General features: G+C 29.4%; 1 protein-coding gene and 1 long non-coding RNA gene across 5 annotated transcripts in view; one reads left to right on the forward strand and one right to left on the reverse strand.

The window, feature by feature from the left end:
- LOC142330084 (uncharacterized) overlaps nucleotides 1-25,057 on the forward strand; it is a 249,826-nt gene that overhangs the window by 188,001 nt on the left and 36,768 nt on the right. The window contains exons 1-3 of one of the 3 annotated variants that reach the window (XM_075375139.1): nucleotides 11,588-11,646; nucleotides 13,022-13,164; nucleotides 24,677-24,822. In XM_075375139.1, the coding sequence (XP_075231254.1) occupies nucleotides 24,688-24,822 (135 nt within the window). In that variant the 5' untranslated portion in view covers nucleotides 11,588-11,646; nucleotides 13,022-13,164; nucleotides 24,677-24,687. Of the gene's footprint in view, nucleotides 1-11,587; nucleotides 11,647-12,205; nucleotides 12,340-13,021; nucleotides 13,165-24,676; nucleotides 24,823-25,057 lie in introns of those variants that run through there. The other 2 variants (XM_075375138.1, XM_075375140.1) reach the window with 2 other exon arrangements.
- LOC142330087 (uncharacterized) overlaps nucleotides 1-25,057 on the reverse strand; it is a 166,510-nt gene that overhangs the window by 103,083 nt on the left and 38,370 nt on the right. The window lies entirely within an intron of this gene.

Genomic DNA, 25,057 nt, shown 5'->3' on the forward strand with positions numbered 1-25,057 from the left:
AAATAACAGATTAGACTGTTTAGTTTAGCTTTGTAATTAATGATGGGTGCAAGACACTGGTACAGTTGATGGGCAGGTGACTGTGGTATCAAAATCGGGACACAGCCGGTGGCAAATGATTCTGTAGAACACGACAATGATTCGATGAATGCAGGCCTTCATTGTACAGACGATGGTATTCACACCTAACATGTGAATCTAACTCACACATAGCAAGCCACAACACACTCTGAACCTTTCTCTGCACCGCAAATATAATGAGTAAAATGCATGGCTAGTTTTCGCACACATACAATTGAAATGTTATTCTTTCGTTTAATCTATATTTCATATCTCTCTAAAATGCTTTGTTCTGAAGCTGTAACCATTTAAAACCCCAGTATTATTTTACAGACACAATGTACATTTATTAATTTTGCAAGTAGACTTTAAGTACTTCCATTTCATTTTTTATTTACATAATTCTCTATTTTGTGATGATGCTTTTATCAAGGTTTTCATGTGGTTTACCTTCATCTTTCTATTCAAATGCTGTGAGATAACCTTTCTCTTTTACCTAATGAGTAGCACACTTGCCTGTATATGATGGAATCTTTTGAAATAAAAAATAGAAATTGTAATTCCCATATACAAACAAAATTTGGAACTGTCAGTAAGATGGTAGATTTTAAAACCTTCCATGATGATATTTGTATCATATTTAACATAGAAATAACTCCTTCCTGAATGAAAAATTATTCCTTGTCAAGTAAATGAATTTTTTAATAAATTAATGTCTTATTTAATTTGGTACAGAATTATACATTTTATATATATATGTATATAATTTTTTTAAATCGATTCTTTTATGAATCATACTCCTATATTCTATACACAAAAATTTATTTTATTTTATCTTAAAAATAGATCAACCAAAGTAAAAAATAAATAAAGTAGGATGACTTAGCTTATTACACTATACGATGCAGGAGCACTTTTGCGATTTACTCGCATCAGTTGCATTACACATTCATCACAAATTACATTACAAACTTCATAAAATATAATAAACTTATCATGCATTTACTTATTTTATTTAAAATTTAACCTTTTATTCAGTTAAATTAAAAATTAAAATAAAATTGAAAACGATCCAGAAATTAATTAAAATTAAAAATTATATTGTAAAATTTTTTATATATGTAAAAATATGACGTCAAGGGATAAAATCAAATTAAAATTAAAAATCAAAAATTAAAATTTCACATTTAGTAGTAAAGTAATTTAGTAGGAGTATAGTAAAGTACGTTCAATCAAATGGACAACATGCATAACTGCTTTACTTAAAATTACTTTTATTTGATTTTAATTTTTGATTTTTAATTTCAATTTGATTTTATGCCTTGATATCATCACATCTTTACACACATAAAATTTTTTACAATTTAACTTTTAATGTTAATTTTAATTAATTTTTCATATTTGTTTAAATTCTGTTTTAATTTTTAATTTAACTGGATAAAAATTTAAATTCTTAAAATAAAATAAGGTTTTAAATATTAAATAAAATAAATAAATGTTATTAAATAATGTTATAAATTATTATATTTTATGAAGTTTGTAACGTAATTTGAGATGAATATGTAATGTATCTGATGATGCGAATAAATCGCAAAAGCGCTCCTGCATATGTAGCGTGATAAGGGAAGCCATACTACTTTATTGATTCTGTACTTTGGTTAATCTAATAATGTAAAATAATTACACACACACACACACACACACACACACACACACACACACACACACACACACACACACACACACACACACACACACACACACACACACACACACACACACACACACACACACACACACACACACACACACACACACACACACACACACACACACACACACACACACACACACACACACACACACACACACACACACACACACACACACACACACACACACACACACACACACACACACACACACACACACACAAGTACACAAACACACACGCATACACTCATATATATATATATATTACACCAGGAATGGTCAGGTCGTGCTTCTCTAATAGTAAAAAAAGGAGTGGCTGAGAATATTTGTCTAGATGGATCATGCAAAACTTTTATCAGAACACTGTTAAAAAACATAAAACAATTATATACTTAAAGAAACAGAAGTGGTTCAGTTCATACTAATAAAATAAAATGTTAATCAATATTTTTACTCTATATTTTACATTTTATACGAGCATATATAAAAAATATACAATAAAAAAAATAAAGAGCATCAATGTAAGTTTGAATAAGTGTAATCTGTACAGATAATACCTGTTATTAAAACATAGTAACAATGTGTAGAAATACCATATTATTTACAGGATAAACAAGGACATTAAGTAGAATAAGTTAATAATTATTTTTCAATTGGCGCAAACTTCAAAAATCCAAGATTTAATGAACAGTTGAAAAAGTATAATTTTATAATTAAATAAGCTTTGTATTTATTAAAAAAGTACAAATATTTTATTTTGACTTTTTTTAGTTTATGACAAATGTAGATGTGTCTACAAAAAAAAAAAACACTATGATTAAAAAGGTTGTTCATCAATACACAAGAGGCAAGGAAATTTTTCTTAATAAAAATAAGAGAAGGAATAGAGGGAAATGATGTAAAGAGAGCAAAAACTAAGACTTTGTGGATGTGCACTTCTTTTTACCAAAGTTTCCAAATAATTATCTTAAAAAATATATTTTGGGTATATCGGACAACAAAATCCTTTCTAAGCAACAGCAGTGATTATTAGCTCTAAACAGTTCTTTCAATGGACTTATGTGAAAGTAACTTATCATCAAGGAAACTTCCTAACAAAATAAAAAGAATCATTGAAATGAGTCATTTTTAGAAATGTAAAGAATCAACAGTTATAGAAAAAAAAATCGAGAACCTCCTTTTTCTTAAAAATTTATTTAAATGCCTTTCAATCAACTAATGTTAAAGGAGTTTATCTATTTGTTTATGCTATTTCTGGAAGAATATATCTAAACTTTGTACAACCTTTAGTGCCTTTCTAAGGCCAATGAGAGGAGTTCAACGATTTTTAAAACCATGGGTATATCACAGCTAGAAAAACTTTAAAGTTCATAACTTAAGAACTGTAAGATATTAACAGGTAATAGATAAAGAATGTAAAATGTTTCAGGATGGCTGATCAGAAAAACATCAATAAACGGATTAATAATAAATGATAGTCAGTTGTTGGCCATATAATCAACAGAAGTTATTGTTTAAAGTCTAAAAATGTCAAAGTTTGTAATTGCTATCGTTCCGTAGAAGTGGATTTTTATTGTCTGATATACTTAAAATATTTTATGAATATTCAAAAAAATTCGTTGGAAACTTTGATAAACAAAAACTGTACATCCAGAAAGTCTTAGTTCGTGCTCTCTTTACATAATTTCTCTGTACTCCTTCTGTTATTTTTATTAGGAAACAACTTCCTAGCCTTTTGGAATCTAGGTGAATTATATTTACCGGAACATTTCACTTAGTGACTTTGTTTATTTAATTTTAAAGAAATTGGTAAGAAGTTTTGTTTAAACGTGTCAGAAATTTATTAAAAATGACATCAAAACAAGGGTATGACACTTTCTTGTAAACTGATGTGTTGATTAAAACGAAATTAGTTTTGTAATCTATCCGATAGATGTGGAAATTATTATAATATTAAGTAATAATAAATGACTTTCTTTGTTGTTCATAAATATATTGTATGAAGAAGCTAGAATAGACGTAGGAGAAATTATTATATGTTCTGTGGTTGACTGTAATGGGCAGTGCCGGCCGATGAAAGAGTAGAGGTTACTACAGTGGGCATAGGAACAGCAGCCAATTTATAAAAGAGGTGAAGAAAGGCCAAGAAGATGACAAAAGTAACAGAGACACTTGGAGGAATAGGAACGACGGAATCAAGGTAGATGGAGAGAGAATGTGAGATGTAGTTGTTATCACTAAACTGTAAATTACCTATAAAAAAAATATAGGCATAATAAATATTGATGAACATATTTAACTTTTATCATTTAGCAAAGCAAACAAAATAATTACAGCATTTACAAAATGAAAAAAACAATTTACAATGGAGTTTCTGACCTCATGTTGGGAAAAAATTTTACATTTCTCTGCTAAAGTAGAATGTTTAGAACAAACTAATAAAAAAATGTATGTTGTAACAAATATAAACAAGCAAACACGGTTTTGTTTTTATACCTGACTGATCGATGATGTGAAAATAATAAATGTATAAAATAAATATATACAAAATTAAGAATATTTACAGCGAGTTGAATTTGATACATTAAGAACTTTCAAAATGCTTTTAACGGATATAAAATCCCGTATCGGATTAGAAGCTGCAAAGAAATAAATATTTATAAGCTTCATAATTCAACAGTTCAAATGTTCCAGTGAATTCTGTCACAAATAAATTATTAACACAAAACTTTCTTTGTATTTCACCAGCTAAAAGTTAAAAGGGAATATTTCAGAGAAATTCTCTACAATTCAAACTACAATATACATGAGATATTTAAAGGGAAAAACCAACAAGATTACATTAAAAATTATTCATAGAATTCTGATTTGTGTTTTATGGAGAATTTTCAGTGTTGCTCAACATTTCACTCGATTAAGAAAAAATTATAGTTTAAAAATTTTTTTTTTTTAATAATTTATTCATTAAAAATAAATGAATATGAAATGTAAAGTGAATTTTTTAAAATTAAAAAAATATTTTATGGAAAATACTATATTTTTTTTTTATACTGTATTTTTATTTACTTATATAACATTATTATATTACACAAACCATATCTGGTTTATGTAATGTGATATTTTCATCTTTATTATATGTACTTTGCATTTATCTGATCAACCTGAATACAGAATTAATAAATAAAATAAAGTAGGATCACACTTACCTTACATCATTCAAGCAAGAGCGCTTTCATGAATGACATCATCAGTTACTCCACATAACTTTTTACAAATATTTGTATCAAATTACATATTAAAATCACAATTAAAATTGAAATTAAATATCATTTCATATTATACTTAAGATTTAAAATTTAAAAATTCTTAAAATCATTTCTCCCAAAATGAAATTAAAATTAAAAATTGCATATATAGAAATGTCATTTACAAAAAAAATTTAATTAAAAATAAAATAAATATTAAATAAATTCAATTTTTTAATTTAAAAATTTAAGGAATTTTATCAGAAAAACTTTTTTTGGTGTTAATTTCACCAAAAACTGAAATTTAATCAACTATATGTAGATAAAAATTAAATTGATAAAAAAACAATTTTAAAATGATACATTTTCTTTATTTCAAAATTGGAAATTTATTATAGCACAACTCTCTTTGATGAACTGAGTAAGAATTTTTTATGGAAAAGAAAATCAATCTACTGTACGAATAAAAATAATTAATTAATAATGAGAACTAACAATCAAGATTAAATAACAAACAAAATTCATAACGATAATTTAAAAAAATGTAATTAAAGCTAACTCAATTTTACATATTTCTATTTTCTAGAACAACAGGGAATAAAAATAATAATATTACACACAATAAAATACACGGGTACCCAAAAGCTTGCATGTTTTTTTACAAACATTTAATTTAAACTTTGTCTTATTTTAATTTAAAATCTTATTTCTGCCTTTTGTTAGTTTTACTTTCTTTTCCCCTTAGTAAACAACTTATCTCTACTTTCGTGTAACATCTCTATTTTTCACTCGCTTCTTTGTCTTAGTATGCACACACAATCCCACAGAGAGACTGTGTAAAGATAGCAATACTTTATTATGCTATTCTAAGGAAATATATATGCAAAAACATTTCTTAGGAGTAAAAGTTAAGATTTACATCAATTCAGAAGATCAAAGTGAGCAAAAAAGTCATTAAAAGAATATCTCACAATTTAAAATAACTAAAAAAACTGGAATTAAACAAGCTTATAAAGCTTAAGACAAGCTTTCTCAATATACAAATAATGTACACTTCTGTGAAAATAATTGTTCAATAATCAAAACTAAGCGACAAGAATTTATACATACAAACCAAATGTGCAAAAAAAAAATACTGGGGCTATAATTTGTTATAACATCTCTTTGATGAGGTGTACAGATGAGGATGAAATATTTCTTAAATCAATACGAAAGGAATGAGATTTACTGTTCACTGATCGGATGTAATTAATACGCTAAAACAATATACTTCTTTTCAATACACATACTTACTGATAAAAATTACATAATTGTGAACATGATCATAAGTTCGATCAGCAGTACATCCCTTATGACTTAACAGTTTCACAACGAATGGAACATCCAGAGAATAGCACACTGGAGTTTGAAGATTGAGAAATAAAGATTAAAAAGCTAACAGTTGAAGATACATCTTGTAGATCGTTCTAGTTAATGATTGCTCGATTCAGTAGTTCTAGTTAATGATTGCTCGATTCAGTATCAATGTATGTTACTGACACTTATTAGTAACTAATGAACCTTCTGTTCGACGTTACTTAAAATATATATTTGAAAAATTCATTAATTAAAATAATTTTTTTTCTTCAAGAAACTAACAAAAGCAAAGGAAGATAAATTTCATTGTTTAAATAATGGTAAATAACAATTTAGCAGTAATATACAATGTAGAGAAAAGAAAAACAACAGTGGAAAGGTCAAAGATCACTAGAAGGAAATACATTTTATGTTTAAAAAAGAATACATTTGTCTGATATACAGAACACTTTTCAATATTCATTTTTTTTGTTTAAAAATAAATACAGATTCTCGATTTGAATCTAATACATCAATCAAGTATTAAATTTCCTGTTATAAAAAAAAATACTTAATAACAGATCAATTCTTTTCATTTTTTAGCATTAATAATACTGTCATGATGATTGATACTCTGCAAGGATAAGACATTTGTAATATCCTTTAATATTTTTATTTCGACATCCTAAAATAAATATTAATATCGTATTAGGTATGTACTAAAATATATCACAAAAAAATTTAATATTAAGATATGAACAAATTCATAAGCTTATAAATAGCCAATCTCTGTGGCGGAGTGGTAGTGTCTCAGCCTTTCACCTGGTCCTTTCATGTGATTCTGAGCAGCCATGGCAAAAAAAAAGAAAATATATTATTAAGATCATAACTGTTCATTATATAAATCACATGAGGAACAACAATAGATGTGTTGTTTCATGGATAAAAAAACTGTCCTGGAAAGATTAAGAGAAACCATTGAAAAATCTTCATTAGATTAGCACTACAAAGTAGAAAAGTAATTAAAAGAGAAAAAGGGTTTAACTCCAAATATATGCAAATAATAATTACATGAAATAGCAGTAATGTAATTGTGTGAAGATAAAAAATGAATAATTTTAGTATAGAATATGAGGGCTGTTTGGAAGGTTCTCAGCCTGCAAAAGAGTTTGCAAGTATAATCAAATGACTATGATATTTTTCAAATATGATCATTTAGATGGTGTACTAGGAAGTTTTGAATGCATGATTGTTTGTGGCGATCGAGTAAAGCAACAGTTTTGACATTTTCTGAAAAATTGATAAAACCTGTTTGCGCTGTAAATACTTTATTTTAAAAGGTTTAACCTCAACAGATATAAAAAAGAGTTAAGATAACACTTAAAAGGATTCTTCCACTTTGATTTCAATAGTAAGAAAGTGGGATGCTGAATTTAAACGAGGTCATACATACATTCAAAATTATGAATGCTTGGCACACTCAAAATCTGTTACAACTGGCAAAATCATTACAAAACTTCACAATATTGTATTAAATAATCGCTAACTGAAAGTATGCAAGCTTGCTGATGTTGCAAACATTTCAATAGATAATGACCGCAATATTTTACATGATGTTTTGGGTATGAAAAACATTCCACTTGATGGGTGCTGTTTGTTAACAGTCAACTAAAAACACATTTCTGAACACTTCTTGAGGGTATTAAGACTTATTTAAACGCTGTTGAGTTTCTTCTACGTTTATAGCAGTAGGTGAAACATGGATTCACCATTACATGCCAGAGACCAAACAGTGAGGGGGAGTAGATGAAAGTGTGCTGAAGGAAGCGAAAACGGTTACATTTGCAGGAAAGGTCATGGCTATGGTTTTTTAGGATTCTCATGGTGGGTGCTCATAGGCCTGGTAAAGGAATACTATGCTTTACTACTAGACTGATTGAAGGTTGCTTTTTAGGCTAAACGTTCACATCTAGCCATAAAGAAAGTGTTCTTTCACCACAATAATGTACCTGCATACATGTCTCAGGTTGTTGCTGCAAAAATCGTGTTTTCTTTGTTAGGCTGAAAACTTTTCGAATGGCCCTCGTAGTATAATCATTTTGAAGGTGCTAAATATTTAAGTAAAGTCTAACATTACACCTTCGTTCAATATATAATTAAGATTAATCATATTAAAATAATTTATAAACTCATAAACACAATAATATTGATTTTCTGTAACATGAAATGTTTCAATTTTATTAAAAATAAGCCTATCTTTTAGATCACTAGCCAGTTTATTAAAAATAGAAACTGAAATCAAAATATGATTATTTCTCATAGGGTGAAAGATAATAATGTTTAATATGAAAATAGATCTATTATTTGGTTTAATAAAGGTAAATGTTTATAATTTCTTGGAATAATTTAGATCTAACAGTTCATTTTTGTACCATGAAATATCATTCTGACTTTATAAAATACTGCTATGATGTAATAATATTTTTTAAACAGCAGTATACATAAACATATTAAATAAATATTATAACAAGCTTAGTGAATGATTAAAACTTTCACTAAAAGTAAAACTTAGTTTTTAGTTATATAAAAAAAAACAAAAAAAACTATATTTTCTGCTATTTATTATTTGATATTTAATATCAAAAAACATTAATTTAATACTACTTATTATCTGAGGATACATTATTTCATGTCCTCAAATAATCTTCATTAACATTTTAAAAATTATTACTTTTTTGAACTTTTTATTTGGCATTTTCAATAAATTACCGATCTGAATGGAATGTTTATTACCTAAAAAAAAATACACAAAATTTTACATCATGGGCAAATAGAATGGATAATAAAACAGTAAAGAAATTGCAAGTTTTATTACTCTTTAAAAGTTTCATAATTAGGATTAATATAAAGTGTGAAACTTTTTAAATAACAGTAAACTTTATTTATGAAGGAAAGTAATCCCAACCCTAGGTTGTTTATTACACATCCGTTAATATCATTGTGAATTTACTTGTTCATTACAGCCATATTAAAAATAATGTTTCCTCTACGGAATAAAGGAAGTATGTGTAATGAATGTTTCATAACAGAAAAGGGTATATAAATGTGTCACTCTTAAATCATCTGTCGCTGTCCTTATAACTCTGATGTATGTAAAGCACCTGATGTACAAGATGCAACAATAAGAGTTGCTTTCTATGAGAGTAAGTACATTTACTGAAGAGGTAGTCACTGGTTTGGCATACGTACTTAAATTGTCATGTATAGAACTACACTCAGTAGGAATGTTGTAGTACAATTATCTTTATAAAGAAGCCAAAATGTAATCAGTTCATTTCTAAAATCTCAAAATACACCTGCACGAGTTCTAGTTACCTTCAAGAATGTCTAACCATTTTTGGGAGTAATTTGCTAACTCAATTTTGGGAGTAACTTATTAGTCACCTAAACTATTACATCTACAATCACTAAGATATAATAAGAAATAAATTACTGAAGAAAAGACACTAATTTAATTTTTATTTTATTTTAAGCTCAAAAAAAATTAATTTAATATTAATATCAAGACCTATTCACTTAAATCTTAAGTACTGAATAATTCATAAAATATGAGAAGACTTAAAAACACAAAACAGCTCAATAAAGGTAAAAAAATAATACTTTTTTTAGGTCTCGAACTTGATCGCCTAGTCGACTCTGTACCTGGTGTGTAAAGCCTCGCGGCTATACCAGTTGCCGACTGTCACTGCTAGTACCACCACACCCACGTGAACTAAATACAGTATTGCATGCACATTTTAGTTAGAATCACTGAATTAAATAAACCAAAAAAAATATTATTATTAAATAAAATGACAAATATTTTTAATTAAGTTGTGTGTGTAAGCCGTGCATCAAGAACAACCCACTGTTGTAGGACTTTACTGGAACGCGGCTTCAGCCACATTACAAGAAAGTCCTACAATTGCACTGTCAGCTTTTTTTCATTTAAAAAAAATCTTCCGCTTAGTTATTTAGACAAATTTAAAATTTACAAAAAATGAGAAATTCCAAAGGAAAATATAGAAACCAGTTTTTTAACCGACTTCAAAAAAGTAAATTATGTATTTGATCCTTACATATTTTTTTTACGTTTGTTTGTACATATGTGCATCACATACACGGTCTTGATGTCGATTTCATTTTTTTTTTTCAAGTCGATTAAAAGTTATACTTCAAGTCTAAAAAGAAAACTTTGATAATCAGATTTTTTTTATTTTATTCATTGGTACAAAATGTTCATACATGCGTGTAACTGCACACACAGAGATGCAATGTTTACTTAGAATAATCTAAATAAATTAGGTTTTTATAATTTCAGTAATTGATATTAATAAGTTGATGGAAAAATTACAGAATCATATAGAATGACTCATACTAGTTATAAAATTCACTTTAAGGTCTTTCTACCGTCTTATAACAATAATGGAGAGTTTTTGAAGCTCTCCGATTAGTTTATAATTAAGGAGAAAACAGTATTATTAGTTGTTACATCATTAGTATAAAAGCCATTTTTTTTCTACAGTTCACGGCAAGAACTTGCATCTGGTTATCATTTATAACTAAGTTAAACATATTTTCTTTTGATGAGAAATTTTAAACCGGCATAAAAATGAATTCGAGTTCGGTCTAGGGATGTTTGAAAATTAAAAAATAAAATGATATTTGAGTAAATATTAACAACGTAACAGATGAGACTATATAGGTGAAACACAAATCTGGTCTGTTAGTTCAGCATTATATGGAAACAACATGCAAATTAATCTATTTGTTAGAGTTGTTTGAGTAGCTTAGAACTAGAACACTGCCTAACTAATCCCATGATTGCATGATCAAAATCCAGCTTAGCTGTTAGTTGAAATTGTAATCTGATGGACAAATCCATATCACAACACCTGCTATTTTATACATTTCATATTATTTCAATGAAAAGAGCCTAAGTACAAAAAAAATTCACACTTCTCTACAAATATTAAATTTTCATAGCGGCTCATTTTACAATTAAATTGTAATAGAATTTTTACATGCGATTGATAATTTCAATAGTAGATATTTTATTTGTTATAGAAAGATCTTTATTACTTATACGTTAAAGAGTTACATACGTTAAAAATTATAAATAAGCCTCATTCACATTAATGAAACTTTTCTTCCAAAAACCTTCAAAGTTAATTATTTAGCATCTACATTGGTGGATTTCAGGAAGCACAATAATTAACAGAGTCCACCTCAGAAAGATCAAGAAATTATTTAAGTATAAAATTGTATAATGCATTCAATGTGTAGTGTTTGTTTAAAAAGTTATTGTGTGTTATGTGTTATGTTTTAATAAGTTATCCTTGTCAACTTTACCTATGCCTTTGCAAATTTCATATTGTACACTGTGTTGAGATCTTAGTATTTATGAATAGTGTGCAATATTTGCATATTGTGAAAAATCTCTCTCTCTCTCTCTATGTATAAGTCCTGTTTCTGTGAAGTGATTTGCAAAATTTGTTTCTTCTGCTGTCTTTATGTGTTCCTTTACCTCTAGATAAATATGTATCCATTCTTGCCGATAAATTATTTACTACTTTCATGGCTGTTTTATTATATAATCACAGTTCACTTCGTTTGTCAGGATATGTTTTGTATGAGCTTGAGGATTTTGTTTATTATTATGAAAGCAATATGGAAAACTTCTATGACTATCAGTTGATACATGTCAGTGTTATTTATTCTCTATCACCAGATATATTTTTGATTTTAATCTGTTTTATGTAACACGCTGTCTATAAGTACGGTTGGATACACACTCGTTAAAACATCTGTGCCAGATGTTTTATTGTCAATGTATGAATGAATGAACTTATGATAAGTGACGTGTGGATAAATGTGTCAGTTTATTAATGGTGAACTTTATATAAATTTTAGTATCGTGTTTGTAATCTATTTTCAATATGATGAGGTAAAGGAAGTTAAAGCAATTTTTATGTTCATATTATGTAGTTAAAATATAAACTGGGGTGTAACTTGATGGATAGGTTGACTATGTCATCTTACTTCTCTTCTTTTGTAATTATATGATGTAACCAACAAACTATATTTCTCACTGTGTAATTTAAAACTTTTTCTAAAGAACACCTTAAGAAAAATATGCCAAATTAAGCTTTCTAAGTATCTAAATAAAGGAAGAATTAGAGATGAGTTATTTTGGCACATCTATTTCAATCTGCTTTGTTCCTTACACGAGTAATTTTATAAATTACTTGATCTACTTAAAATGATCGGTTATAAAATGTGTATTTTATATAAACTGGAACTGAAAAATTAAAGGGAACTTTTCAGATTAAATGCTTTAAGATGTAGTACTTAAAAAGAAAATTACAACTTGTGTAAAACAATGGTTAAGCAAAATTAATCAAGTGCGTACTTGACAAATTTGTTTGTAACCTCAATCAAATCAACCACGAAGTTGTTCCATTTACGTGTCCTTGTGTTTAGACTATAAATAATGATGACTAAATGATAAGTCTTTCTGTCTGACAAGGAGTAAAATGTGTTTCCTCATCTCCAAAAACAAACAAACAAATATTTTAATCAAGATGAATTATATGTTATAGTGAGAGTATTTTAATTCCATGTTACAGATGATTATTATCAGAAGTTACAACTGAAAAGTTTTTATCAAGCATAAAAAAAACTATACCAGCAACTGCCAAGATAATTGAATTTAGGAAGCAATGAGAAGTTACTGCTATGTGATGGTACACATTTATTCAAAAAAATACAGGTATACATGCAACTTTTAAGTTAAAGTAAAGATTTATATATGTAAGTGTGTGTGTGTGTAGGTATGGGTGCAGTATATATATATATATATATATATATATATATTTGTGTAAGTATAAGATAGAGCAAAAGAGATAGAAATAGAAAAAAATTCCTCATTTTAACTTAAGCTTTATATTTCATTCATTCTACAGAAATTGAATTCAACTTAATTTATAAAACAGATTTAATTCAAAAATTATATTTTAATTTAAAATGCAATTATTATTATTTTCAATCAAACACTTTCTGTGATAAATTATAATAATTTCTTTTCTTATTACGTAAATCTTAAAAAATGTATTATTAATGTTAATGTTATTATTACTTTTTAATAAAATATTTTTAAAACTGAAAAGATAGATGAGGATATTAAAAATATTAATTTTTTATATTTGTAATGTTTAATGCTTTCTCTATTCAGTAGAAGCAATGTAGCATTACATTTTTACTTTACAAGATCGGTTCAAGTCTTCTCTTATAGCTGTAATACATGTAAAAATACCCGATTTATAAGATACACTAGTCTTGAGTTGTCTTCTCTGAAAGTAATAATGTTCACCTTACAACCAGCCCTGTGCGACTTTTTCAATAGTTATTTAAATTATGAGGGCCGTGTAAAGAACTATGTGTATGTTCAAATGGTTCTACAAGAAGAGGTACTTTAAAATACAAAGGTATAGAGCCGAATATATAATTTTACCATGTATGCTTTTTTTTTTATCAATTTTTAAAAACAGGTAATTTCATGCTATCACTTTTTAGTACGGTGGCTGAGAATGAAACACTGAACTGATTAGTAAATATTTTTATTTTGCTATTGATGTAAAAAAATTTATGATGTGTGAAAAAATTAAGCATGTTGTAAAATACTTTCCTCAAAAATAAACCTTAAATCTTGGTTGTATTACAACACTCATTTTTATTTAAAAAAATTGGAGTAAAAATTATCTTCTTATTCAGTAATATTCTGATTCCTTCAAAATTTATATTTAATGAAAAATATGTAAGACAAGATACAGAAATAATAATATTATGATAAGAAAATAATAAAGTACAATACTTCATTCGTGTTATTTTAATTTAATAAATTCTTAAGTATCAATGCAAAATTATACGCTCGAGTTTAAAGCCTTATAAAAAACAAATTATCTACCTCATTTTAAAACAATTCACATCAAAATCTACATAATTTTATTCTGCATTTACTGCTGATAAAACTTTTATTTTCTATTAATTTTAAGTTATTTTTTTCGGTGACAGCAGAAAAAGGTAGCATTTTTTTAATCTCTTTTAGCGTTGCTTTCCTTTGATGGTTTGGAAATAATTACTACAGCATCCCACTCAATTTTTTTTTTACACAAGTTTGCCCGTTCTATTAACTTATCATACCTCTTAAATTTCAGATTTGCACCTTAAATTTTAAAAGTTCATGAGTTTTATTCAATCTGTAAAACTATTTTATCTTCAGAACTACACGATATGAAAATGTGGATCAAGACTCTGCGTCTTTGTATTTATTTGATATTTTACAATAATGAATATCTTAATTTATAAAAGGTATTGCTAACCAAATTTTTCTGAGATTTTTATGTACAAAAAAATAATTCTTTTTATTTAGCTGCAAAAAAAAAGTGAAAATCAGAGTAGATCATTTCTCTTTGTTGGTTGTTTGCCTGTAGATACACAGAAAGTTTCTACAGGTGTTCAGAAAGTTGCTCTTAACTGAAATCGTGGAAGCGTGATGATGAAATTTTCTTAATCGTTACTTTGTATTTTTATTTCATTATATTATAGAAATGGATATTACAATAACTGTAATAGTTTATAAAAGGTGTTGAAAATAACCTCCACCATTGACAATACAACACTGTACACGTTTTAATTTTTTTTCAAACACTTTAATCAGCTGATGTACTGGAATATCTTGTATGTATGCTGTTGCAACGATTTTTAGTTCATCAATTGCACGTGGTCTGTTGCAATACACTGCTTGTTTCACTTCCCCCCCATAGAAAATAATCTGGGGGAGTCAGATCAGGCGATAATGCAGATCACAAACCCCTCAAAATGATTCGTTTATAAAAGACATTCTGTAAAAAGGTCATTATTGACCTCTGTTAGCTGTGAGCGCTGTGGTGCCACCTTGTTGGAACCAACCATGATTGACTACCACTTCTGTTAACTCACTAATGAAGTTTGTAAAACAGCACAATAACTGTTTTTTGAATACTATCAACTGTATTTTCAAAAAAGATTGGACCCACAATGCACGTTCTACGAACACCGACCAGACTCCAATTTTCATCTTATGTAAAAACATTGTTCATGTACTTCATAGGGGTTAGTTGACAACCACAGACGTATATTTTGTGAATTAGTATACCCTCCCAGATGAAACCTTGCTTCATCTGTAAAAAATGTAATGTTGAGGACACCTACAGAATTTTGGTCAGTAAAACATTAAAACCATTGACAACAATAATTTAGTCTTCTGGCATGAATTGTAGGTTTCAGTTTTTGAACACACATTACTTTACGAGGAAAAAGTTTCTGTTCTTATCTTACAGCTTTACGTGTGGTGACAAGTCTGATATCTTACTGCTTTGCTATCTATGCACCGACTTTGATGAACTTTTGTCCACAGCATCCGTAATATCAAGCAGCTTCCGTTCGTTTAGTTTAGGTGGTCTTCCACTTCGATGAGATGTCAACAGAGCCTATTATCTGAAATTTTTTGATAAGCGTTCAAACTGCATTGCGGTTGAGGAACAGGAGTATTTGGAAACTTTTCAAAAAACTTGTGCTTCACTAAATCAGTAGACTTATCACCTTCACAAAAGACATGTTTAATGAGAAAAATGGATTATCTACTGAAAGAACCATTACGTTTCTTGCAACTATAGATTCTGATAAACGAAACAACGTGAAATGAAATGAAGCACCAGTGATGGCTCGCATATAGGCACTGTGGAATTGCAGCACCACCTATTTCCATTTGATATTATTGATAACATTTAATATAATCAGTTTTTTTTTATTTATTCTTGTACAATATATAATCCTTAATTTAAATCAGTAGCCATCCCCCAGTTTATAAAAAAGATTAAAAAAATCTTTGTATGGAACTGTGTGCTTCACAGTTCCAGCAGTGGGTGTTTGGCTATTGTGTACATGCACACGTAGGAAGCTACACACAAGGCTGTGATGGAAAGAGAACACTGACGCTCCTGCAGTACTGACCTTGGTATGCTGGTGAAAGTTAGCCTTTTTTTACTCTGCAAGTGTTGTGCTTAAAAACCCTGTTTATTGGGGGTGCTTCCTGCATAGGAGGGTGGACTGGCCAAAATTCTCCTCTTTGGAGACTTGGTGTTGTTGTTCAAAGATGGCGACAAAGATCCTACTGTTAGTTCTTCTTTGGATCATAGAATTTAATTCGACGTTGCGTTTAAGGCTGCCATATGGTTGTCGTGTTGACGCACTACTACTGATTGAAGGGGATTCGCGAGGTAGAACTCCATGCTGCTCGTGCTTGTAAGACACTCCAACTATGGAGTCTCCAACATAAGATGATTTTCAGACCAGAGAAAACCACAATGATGTTGCTTAAGGGCCGATTGACTGCTACCCGACGAATCTGGGTCCAGATGGCTGGTCTCGGTACGTTACGACTCAAAAATACCTAGGTGTTATCCTTGATGAGAATTTTCGGTTCAAGGAACATCTACGGTATGTATCAAAAAAGGCTGCTGATGCTTTTTATGGAATCCGTAGTTATTCATCCCGATTGGGGGTTGAATTACCATACCATGCGTATCCTTTACAAAGGCGTCAGCGAAGCTATTATGCTGAATGCTGCGGACATTTTGCTGTGGGCCCAGCGACTCCTCTTGCTGGCTCTTTTAGGCGGTTATAGAACAGTCTAGTGGGAGGCGATCTGTGTTATAACCGGAGTCAAACCAATAGATATCTTGGCTAATGAGTGTAGGGAACGCCAAGGTAAATAACCTACTGACGTCAGAACGAAAGCAGGAGATTGAAGACCGGGGATTGATGTCAGGTGGGACGAATCACCCATAGGTCGATATACGCACGGTATATTTCCTATAGTGTTTGATTTAGGTGCGATTGCATGGGTCTCCACCAATCGATATATCACACAGTTTCTCCCCGGGAATGTGCCTTTCGGGCGAGTTTGTCTAAGCTTCGTTTGGTAGATTCGAGTCAATGCCCGCATGGTGGGACAGATGATAAAGTGGACCACGTCCTCTACGTCTGTCCCCGATACGAGGTCGAACGTTCACGAGCTGTTAGGGAACTTGAGAGAATACATTCCTTTCTGGATCTCCGTATTAATTGGATGATTCGCGAAGAGTGGTATAGTGGCTGGTTTTCTTCGGGCCCTTGGTGTGTAGGTCTGCAGATGGAGTTTAATCGAGCAACTCGATTGCGGTAGAATCCCGGGTAGCTAGAGTTCCGGCTCAGGAATTGGATTGGTTGGAGGTAGGCGTAATGGCATCGTGCCACGGTTATATAGGTATTTTTGTGATTCGCTTTGGGGCTTACGCTGGTGTGGGTGGCCGCGCCGCCGGGGTATGTTAACCCGTGAGACCGGGGGCATGGCTTCCAACGCCGGTGGCAGTCGTGATCGTGACTTGGTAATGCCACGCGAGACACCATGATTGGACCGGGTGGTGGTGCGGGATTTGTCCCCGGCTCCTGCGTGGACCGGAATGAGGTTGCGTTCCCCTTGTTAGGTGATCTAAATTCGTCGACTTAATTGGGTGTAGGTCTGAATCTCTACGTTGCGTAAGACATAATTTTGATTGGTATGAGTGTTTTCTGAGGCATTCACAGTCATGAACAGTGCTGTCCAATCTGGACTAGGCGCGGGGTTCGCGCTTCCGTGGTTTCGATCAGTTAGTTTGAGGGAATCATGTTACGTTGGATGTGAAGATGTCCGTTTGAGGCCTACGTGAAGGCGAAATTTGATATGTATTTTACTGATGCAAACGTCTGCCGAGGCATTTACATCGGTGACATCCCGACCGAGGCCTGGCTGATGACTGTGAAATGTAATCAGTTAGAGGGTTTAAAGACGACATCCGGTAAAGCCACTCAGGGCTTGTAACGGAGGGGGTGATGTGGCGATCGGCAACGTCACAAGGTGGATGGGTGTCTTTCCCCTACTTTGGATGTGCTTAAAAACCGTGTACCATATTCTTCAATGTGATAAAATGTAGAATTAGATTATTATCCTGCTTCCAGCTAGTCCATTTGATTAATTTTTTTCAGTTTTTACTTTATAGAAAACTTTAACCATGACCTTGAAAAGGCCCCAAAAAAAACATTTTCTGAAGCAGTAACCCCACTAATTTTAGTTACGAGTCGCCACTGCGAAGCATGTTCACTCACAACTCTAAAACTGACATCTTGGTTTATTACTTAGCAATGCCCAATAAAGCCACAGGGCAACCAACCTAATGCCTACAAAACAGAACATACCACAAAATTCTGAAGCATACAGCACAGCAACTTTCCGAATGCACTGTATAAGTTTTATTATATACTATACTATTACTACTACAATACAATAACAGATACTGAACTTGAACTTTTAATTTTATTCCACTTCAGATCTTTTAGGGATTCATTTATGTATATTCTACACTTTTTCAGATGGTAGTTAATTCCAGGACTAATTTATTGTTTTTTATTCTTGAATATTTTGTGTAATTATAATTTTATACTAATAAAAAAAAAAAATAATTTTATTTTAAAAGTTTTTAATAGTAATGTATGTTTCCTTTAATATTATTTTAAAATTTGACATTTTACTTATTTTGTTTGAATTTTTAGTTTTTTTTTTAATAGAAGATATTTTTCTACTTTATTTGTATAGAGAAAGATTTTATAATGTTTTTATTAGACAGTATCAATAAAACAATTACATTAATAAAATAAATCTCGTGTTTTTACTATTAGATCTACAGCGGTGTAGATCAACTACAGATAGCCATACCTCTGGAGCTGTCTGCAATAAATGATCTTTTACCCGATACCGGTCTTAAATACTTTTTACAAGTTGGATAAATTTTATCCACAATGTTCTGGCTACACAACAATGAAAAATGATTAAAAAAATAACTCATAAGTAGTAAAAAGTAGAAATGTGAAATTTAAAAAGAAGTAAGTTAAAAGAATGATCTACCTTCTGTAAAAATTTGAGCACGATTGATCTGACAGTTCTTTAACGGCAAACAATCAAAGTTACACAACAGAAGACTCAAAAAATGTTTTCTTACTTGTTCTCATAGCAAAATCAGATAACTTAAAAAAATTAGTAAAAAATAAAAGTTCAACATTAACAAACATAGGATAAAACTATTTAAACGTTGATACGACTTGTTATTAAATCAGATTGATAGTTTTTATTTTACTTTCCTGTCTAGCGCTATAGCAAAGCTACAGCTGTAGAAGTATTCTAATTGAACCAATTTGGGCATAAGTGATTTTCACCGGATCTTGACATTTTGACACCTAAGGAACCCAAAAAACCGGTTGGAAATTTTCCAGATGTTCTTATGTATGTGTATGTGTTCAGTGTCGCCTTCTAAATCACCTTAAATCTCCAGAACTACTGGAACGATTTTGACCAAACTTGGTCAGATTACTTCTATATATGGAGGGGAGGATTGATGCCACTAAACTTTTCAACTTAAAACAAGGGGATGAGACTGAAGAGCAAGGTCAGCCTTAGTATCTCGAAATTATTTTTCTTAAGCACATTTGTTAACAATTAAAAGATAATAATATTTGCAAAATCGACTCCCATACCAAAGAATGCTCTAAAATAGTGGCTAAGTCGATATACTGCGTCAATAGTACTCCCTCTCACCATAAGCTGCGCTAGTGTAGGACTGACTTGCTAAATTAAGTTGTGCTTGTAAGCTGCATGGCAGGAAAGACCCACAACTGTTGTCAGCTTTTTTTTATAAAGCATTAAACTTATGTATGTGACTCTTGTGCCAACAGTTACTACTGTTAATCAACACAATATAGTAAAGAGTTCATTATCCTAATGTTATGATACATATTATTAGTGATTACTTATTAAACAACTCCAAGCTTTAATCTTTTGAATGCACTTGGTCAAGACACATCATCACTGTTTTTAAATAATTAACCTATAATCAACTATTTTTCTTTTAAAAACAATTCTTTAAAAAAGGCAAACTTTTAGTTACACCCAGTACACAAAAATTTCATTACCTTTATCAAAATAGTGTTTCTTTAACATGTCTAATTCAGGGAGTATTTGTTTCAACACTTGTAATTATTATCATATTATTTTTGTATTCTAAATGCTTTCATTCATTTTCTTTAACAGTTTTGTGTATTTGCATGCTTGAATAAGACGTTCATTCTTTTTCAAGGGATCACATCTTTCATACATCAACAAAAATTTTTCATCTACTAATTCCATTCAGTGATTTCTCAGTCATCACTTTTTCAAACATATCTGGGTGGAGATACATCCTCGGAGTATAATTTTTACTACAAACTGTTCGTGTAATGCAGAATTCATTCTATAACAGACTGAATTTTTTGAACTACTTAATATTAATGTAGGATTTTCACAAATTATACAACTGTCATCATCATCTGTGTTCTGAATTAACTGGTCATAAGTTTGGCAGTGATAGTAAGTTTAAAATACAAAAAAAAATCCTGATAGCGGTTGCGAAAAACTGATTGTATTAGACATCAGTATTACCACAATGTTTATATCTATTGTGATAATATTTAGTCGTTTAGATGACCAGAAGCATTATCATTTACCAACAGAGCTTTTCCTTCTATGTAAAATATTTAAATCAAACCAGATAAAAATAATCTGTAAAGAGGGAATAAAAGCTTCTCAGATATCCTAAGCTTTGCTGTTGCATCCCCATAATTAAGATTACCATAAGCTTTTATTATACGAGTACACATAATCAATAAACTAAAAATGACCCGATCTAAAATAATCAGTAGTATTACTATGAAAAAGCAAAATCAATTGATCTTTTGAAATTTTATGAAATAATGAATTTATATATGCAGTTATTGTTAAATTACAGTATTACCGTGGCAGGAATTGAAATACAAATCCAATATTTTAGTACAAAAAAATAATAAAATTATGCAAATTATTTACCTTTAGAAAAAAATTCTTTAAAAATTTCAAGTCGTCTACTTTTTACTTACGTCTAATGTTTTAGTATTACGTTTAGGTTTTTACCACAGCATGAAAAGTGCTAAGTTTGTAACTAAATTACAATCAATTAACTCATATAAAAGTAAAATAAGTATGTAAGATGTACTTTTTGAGATTGAATAAAACAAAAATAAGTAAAAAACTTTTATAACTGCAACACGTAATAGCTGCTAAAGTTTATACTATCACAATATATATTTTTCAATGTTAAATGAATTAAACATACATAAGATAAACATCAAAGCTAGCAAAAATTATACTAAATTAAACATATATACTCCACAAACTAATAAAGATCTAAGTTTATTTTCAAGGAAAAATATTTAATGTATTATTTAAAACTTCAATAATAAAGCAAAAGGTTTTTTGAGGCGATATATCACGCCTTTATTTACCTTTGTAAATAACGATGCACCCCATTTAAATGTTATTGTATCAGAAAGAAGTATAGAAGGTAGAAATTCTAAGGGAAGACAAAAATTAGAACACAAGAAAGAGGTAATTAATAAGCATAATAATAATATTTATTCCATAAAATAAATAGATTACAAATGAAAAATAAAACTATTACAGTTATAAATTCTTAACGCATAAGCTTATTAGACATACAACCAAACAATATAAAATAAAAGTAAAATAATAAAAGTAAACAAGTATTACATAATCTCATGGAACTGGGTATCCCCTACAGTAACACCTGTATTGGAGGTTACCATCCATTATTTTTCAATGAGCAAAATAATAAACTAACCGTTAATTGAATAATGATAAAGTGTGGATTTCCAAAATTACACGATACAAGTCTTGCAGTACTAAAATTACAGGTAGTGACAAGATTATATATACATACATGCAGATTAAATAAATCAGAACCGTAAATATAATACAAGAATACAGTGATAAAATTGAAAATGAAATTAATCCTAGATAAAAAAAATTGAAAGAAAATTAATGATAGAAAAAAATAAAAATATGAAATTTTTAGTCATCAATTCCACCCATAATCACAGGCCAATCGATTAAAAAAACTCTCTACATCTTTAATTGACAACAACCAATCGTAAATTGACAGTTAAAACCTTTTAGTCTTCTATGGATTTAAATTCCCTTGGTAGCATATAGTAAATACTTTTAAGATTAAATGACTACGACAAAAAGCAAACAAAGGTTTGGGGATTATTATCAAAACTGTGAAATGACAGACAGAAAAATAATATACTGAAGACTTTTAAAACCCCCCATTACAAAAATAATTTACTTAATTTATTGTTTTCTTGTTTTTTTTTTTTAACTTATTTATTTTTAACGAATTTTCTGTAATTTGTGTCAAGAAAGTAAGCTTTAGAAGAAACTCTGCTTACATTTATAATAAAAAAAATTATTTGTTAACTTATAATGGGGTTTAGTTTTCTTCCTATTCCAATTACACAACAGTAAGACTGCCCTTTCTTTGGGTGACCAATATCTCGTTTTTCTTAGGAACACAATTAACACCTTTTTAAATGTTTTCTGTTGTCTCGCATTATTTTGAGAAGTACTTTCCAATGTTTCTTAGTATTTTATAACTGCAGTGAGATTATAATGTTATATTATAATGAATTTATTCGCTTCTTAAAAGTGAATAAATTCTTTGGGTTATAAATCTATTCTGTGTTTACTATTTTATCTTACTGCAGAAAATCTCTATTTTGCTCCTTCTATTCAACAATCATGTTTTCTAGTTATTTACTCACAGTTCACTGCAATCATGGAGCCACTGTCATTTTGTAATGTTTTATTCTTATTCAAAGCTCTACACTCCACATTCTATTTATTTAACCACACATTTGTCTGTAATCTATTTACCTTCTCTAAGTCATTGTCAAAACAAACTCATGTCAGAGCCAATCAAACTATATAACTCTTTGGTTAATTATTTCCTTTATTTGTGATTTCCCTGTACTTATCATTATCTCAGTATTCACACACAAACCTCTAATTACCTCAATAATAGCTCAGATAGCTGTATTCATACTTCATTTTGCAGGCCCCTCCATCAAAAACTTTCTCAAAATCATTGAAAACCACGAGTTTCTAGAATGTATTCTTTGTTCTTGTCAATGATAAATTTAATGGTACAAGCAAAAACTCTTCCTAAAACCTTTATGCTTTACAATTAATAAAGCTTCTGCTAATCAATAAACAGCGCTTTATTAATTAAAACTACACTTTTTACATACACCACATTAGACACGGTAATGCACCACATTAGACACGGTATAAATCTTACAATCTCTGATCTTAAAAATATGTCTTCCGTTTTCCAAACTCAGACATTTAATCACTTTTCCAATGTTTATTCAATAAATAAAAAATTTCAGTTTAAAAATGAGTGCATCATATTAAAACAATTCAGTATTTAATCAAAATACAGCACATATATATATATATATATATATATATATATATATATATATATATATATATATATATATATATATATATATATAAAGTTAAAAGATACATTTTTAAACTTATGTTCTGCATATATTTTAAATTCAAAATTTTATTGGAAAACTTTTAAAGAAAACACATAAGTCAGTCGTGAATTCATTTATTTTGATCCTTTTTAAATGCGGTGTTAGAAATATTTATTGAAAACAAAAACAAGATTGAATGGGGAACATAAAAGCTGGAATTTATTATAGGAAAAGTCAAAAGAGGAGGGAATGAGAAGAGAAAGAGAAGAAAAAAAAGGAGAGAGAGAGAGAAGGACAAGGGTGAGGAATGAGAGGAATTTAGAAAGGAGATAGCAAGAGGAGAAAATTAAAACAGTTAAAATCAAAAGGTAGGACAAAATAACAGATGCAAATCATATTCAAAAAAATAAAAAAAAATGGTTGTGGAAGCAAGAAGTAAAATAGACTTAAGTAAAGAATAGTAAAAGCAGAAAAGAAGAAAGTTAATATGAATGTAAAAACAGTTTAAGAAAAAAAAAATGAATGGAAAAAAACAGATGGGGTAGTAGAATAAACATTTAGGTGCAGTGACTCGGAACGGGGAAAGACTAAGTTAAGTAATGGAATCACGGTAGAGAGATTTTTATTAGAAAATAAGTACCATATTTTTCTAATAAAGAATATTTAATCGTGAATAAATTTAAATAGATTAATAATTTATATAAAATTATTTTAATAAGATATTAATAATTTTAATTTGTTTTTTTTTCTTTCAGCAACTAGTGTTATGGAGACAGAAGTAAATGGAAACTGTGCAAATAGCAAGAAGTCTTCCGTAGCAGCAAGCAGTAGCGTTGAAGATCTAAGCGAGTACACAGATGCAGATGAATCGATATCTGCTCCTACAGAAATACTTGCTGAGGTAATCTAATAAAAATTACACTTTCGTAACAGAAATTTTTATTCTTCTTATTGTAATTAGCTTTGAAAATTCAACAGGTAAAATAAATAAAAAAGAGTAATTTATATTTAAAATGAAAAAACACATCTGAAATTTAAAGGAAAATTGAGATGGTTCCTGAAATTAAATCGGTGATAAAATAGGTTACAATTATAGAGTACCTCAGCAGAAATCTAAGTTGTAAATTAAAATTAAA

Source organism: Lycorma delicatula, chromosome 9, assembly GCF_047948215.1.
Source record: "Lycorma delicatula isolate Av1 chromosome 9, ASM4794821v1, whole genome shotgun sequence".
Lineage (NCBI taxonomy): Eukaryota > Metazoa > Arthropoda > Insecta > Hemiptera > Fulgoridae > Lycorma > Lycorma delicatula.